The sequence below is a fragment of the Camellia sinensis genome, chromosome 6 (genome assembly GCF_055761805.1).
Source record: "Camellia sinensis isolate YWXY chromosome 6, ASM5576180v1, whole genome shotgun sequence".
NCBI lineage: Eukaryota > Viridiplantae > Streptophyta > Magnoliopsida > Ericales > Theaceae > Camellia > Camellia sinensis.
This window is the reverse complement of record NC_138966.1, coordinates 114118980-114121163: the sequence shown is the minus strand read 5'-3', so window position 1 is coordinate 114121163 and position 2184 is coordinate 114118980. Positions and strand designations below refer to the sequence as shown.

At 43.5% G+C, this 2184-nt stretch overlaps 1 protein-coding gene across 1 annotated transcript; it reads right to left on the bottom strand.

Annotated features, from left to right (window-relative positions):
• Window positions 1-265: 265 nt before the first annotated feature.
• Window positions 266-1853, bottom strand: LOC145793511 (uncharacterized). The gene is made up of 3 exons (XM_082876356.1): window positions 1632-1853; window positions 1185-1472; window positions 266-343 (listed from the first exon to the last, which is right to left on the bottom strand). The coding sequence occupies exons 1-3, from the start codon at window positions 1851-1853 to the stop codon at window positions 266-268; spliced, it is 588 nt and encodes a 195-aa protein (XP_082732482.1).
• Between the last annotated feature and the right edge of the window lie 331 nt (window positions 1854-2184).

Here is a 2184-nt window from a genome sequence, read left to right as displayed (position 1 = left end):
GGTTGACCTTCTTATTGTAAGCCCTAGCAAGCTGCTACTGGTATGCCCCCAGCTGAATTGCTACTCTTTCCCTTCTTTCTTCCAATAGGTCTAGATCTCGGGCAAAAAATGCCTCATTAGTCCCATTCTTTACTTCCTAGGTTCTGATCCCCAGGATGCCGACTTCTAATGGGATTATTGCCTCTATGCCATTAGCCATGGCAAATGGAGATTCCTCAATTGATCTTCTCAGCATAGTTCGGTATGCCCAAAGTACATTGGGCAACTAATCTACCCATTTTCTCTTTGCTGCTTGTAGCCTCTTCTTGATCTCATCCAAGATAGTTTTGTTGGGTGCTTCTGCCTGACCATTGGTTTGAGGGAAGCTTTGAGTGGAGTAGTAGTTCTTGATTTTGTAATTAGCACAAAAGCTCTTGATTAGCTTACTGTCAAACTGTATGCCATTGTCTGCTATTATTGCCCTTGGAATCCCAAACCTAGTAATGATGTTCTTCCATATGAAGTTCTTCACATAAACATTTCGAATCTTCACAAGGGGTTCTGCTTCTACCCACTTGGTAAAGTAGTCTGTTGCTACTAGCAAGAATTTTCTTTGTCCAGTTGCTTGGGATAGTTACCCAACTAGATCCATGCCCCACTGGGCAAATGTCTAAGGACTGGACACTGAATTTAAATCTACTGTTGGTTGATGTATCAAAGGTGTGAACCCATGACACTTTTTGCACTTTTCGAATAGACTTGAGTAGCCTTTTGCATGTAGGGCCACCAGTACTCCTGAGTAATGGCCCTATAAGCAAGTGACATGCCCCCAGCGCGACTTCACATACTCCTTCGTGTATTTCATACAAAAAGTCTTTAACTTGTGTATTTCATCTCAAAAGGGGACCAGTAAAATACCTTATGTAGAGATGTCCCTTTGCTGTTAGACTGAACCTTACTGACTTCAGTCTAGTTTTGTGTGCCTCTTTTCTGTCCTCTGGTAACTTCCCATCTCTAAGGAGCACTACTATTGCATCCATCCAACTTGGTTCCATCTCTACGCACATTGCTTCATACTCTGTGATTAGTGGTTCCACACTTGGGCCTGACAAGTAGTCAACCATTATTGTCCTTGCCTCCCCTGATTTTATTGCACTAGCTAGGTTAGCCAAGGCATCGGCATGGCTGTTGTCATCTCGGTTTACCTGTTGTAGTCGGCAGTCTTGAAACAAGGCCAGTAGTTTAACAACCTCCTTAATGTAGGCTATCATTTTTTCATATCGGTCTACGTACTCATCTGTTGCCTGGTTCACAATAAGCTGGGAGTCACAAAAGACCACAATCTCATCGGCTTCCATTGCTGCTGCCAGCTTCAATCTTGCGATCAATACTTCATACTCTGCTTCATTGTTGGAGGCTTTGAACCCCAAATAAATTGATTGCTCTAACATTCGTCCATCTGGAGATACTAGTACTACTTTTGTCCCCACTCCCTATCGGTTTAAACTCCCATCAACAAACAGGTGAAAGGAGTCGCCGATGTAAATATCACAGGACTTAAGTTTCTCTTCTTTCTTTTGCTCTGCTGTGGGTTTTTTCATTCCCAGCTGGGTCTCTTCTTGTTCACTTGGACATCCTAAGCCGCGGCTCACCGGAGCCCGACGTGGGATGGCTCCAAGTGTGAACTCGGCCATGGAGTTAGTCAGAACCTGGCGTTTGATTGCTATTCTGGGTCTGAATTCTAGGTCGTATTGCCCCAACACCACTATGTTGCTTGTCAGATCTCCTTGTTGTAGCAAGGATTTCAAGAGATGCTCAGTCAATACCATAATCTTGTGGGCTTGGAAGTAGTGATTCAACTTCTTGGATGCCATCACTAAGCTAGTGTCAATTTCTCCAGGGGTAAATACCCGGTCTCTGAGCCTGCTAGGGTTTTACTCACATAGTAATTTGCCATCTGTTCCTCATTTTCTTCTCTAATTACGATTGCACTCACTGCATGCTCTGAAACTGCTAAGTACAAGAAGAGTTCCTCTCCTGGTACAGGATTTGAAAGAACTGGGGCTGTGGTCAGATATTTCTTCAAGTCAACCAAGGTAACTTCACATTCTTCTGTCCACAAGAAATCTGTAGCCTTCTTCACTAAACTAAAAAAAGGTTTACATTTGTCAGAACTTCTACTTACGAACCTATTCAGGGTTGCGG

Coding starts and splice junctions, on each gene's coding strand:
- LOC145793511 (XM_082876356.1), bottom strand. CDS start 1,853: ATGGCATCCAAGAAGTTGAATCACTACTTCCAAGCCCACAAGATTATG. Junction 1,473..1,631: donor CCATCCCACGTCGGGCTCCG/GTGAGCCGCGGC, acceptor TTAAACCGATAG/GGAGTGGGGACAAAAGTAGT. Junction 344..1,184: donor AAGACTGCCGACTACAACAG/GTAAACCGAGAT, acceptor ACCAATGGTCAG/GCAGAAGCACCCAACAAAAC.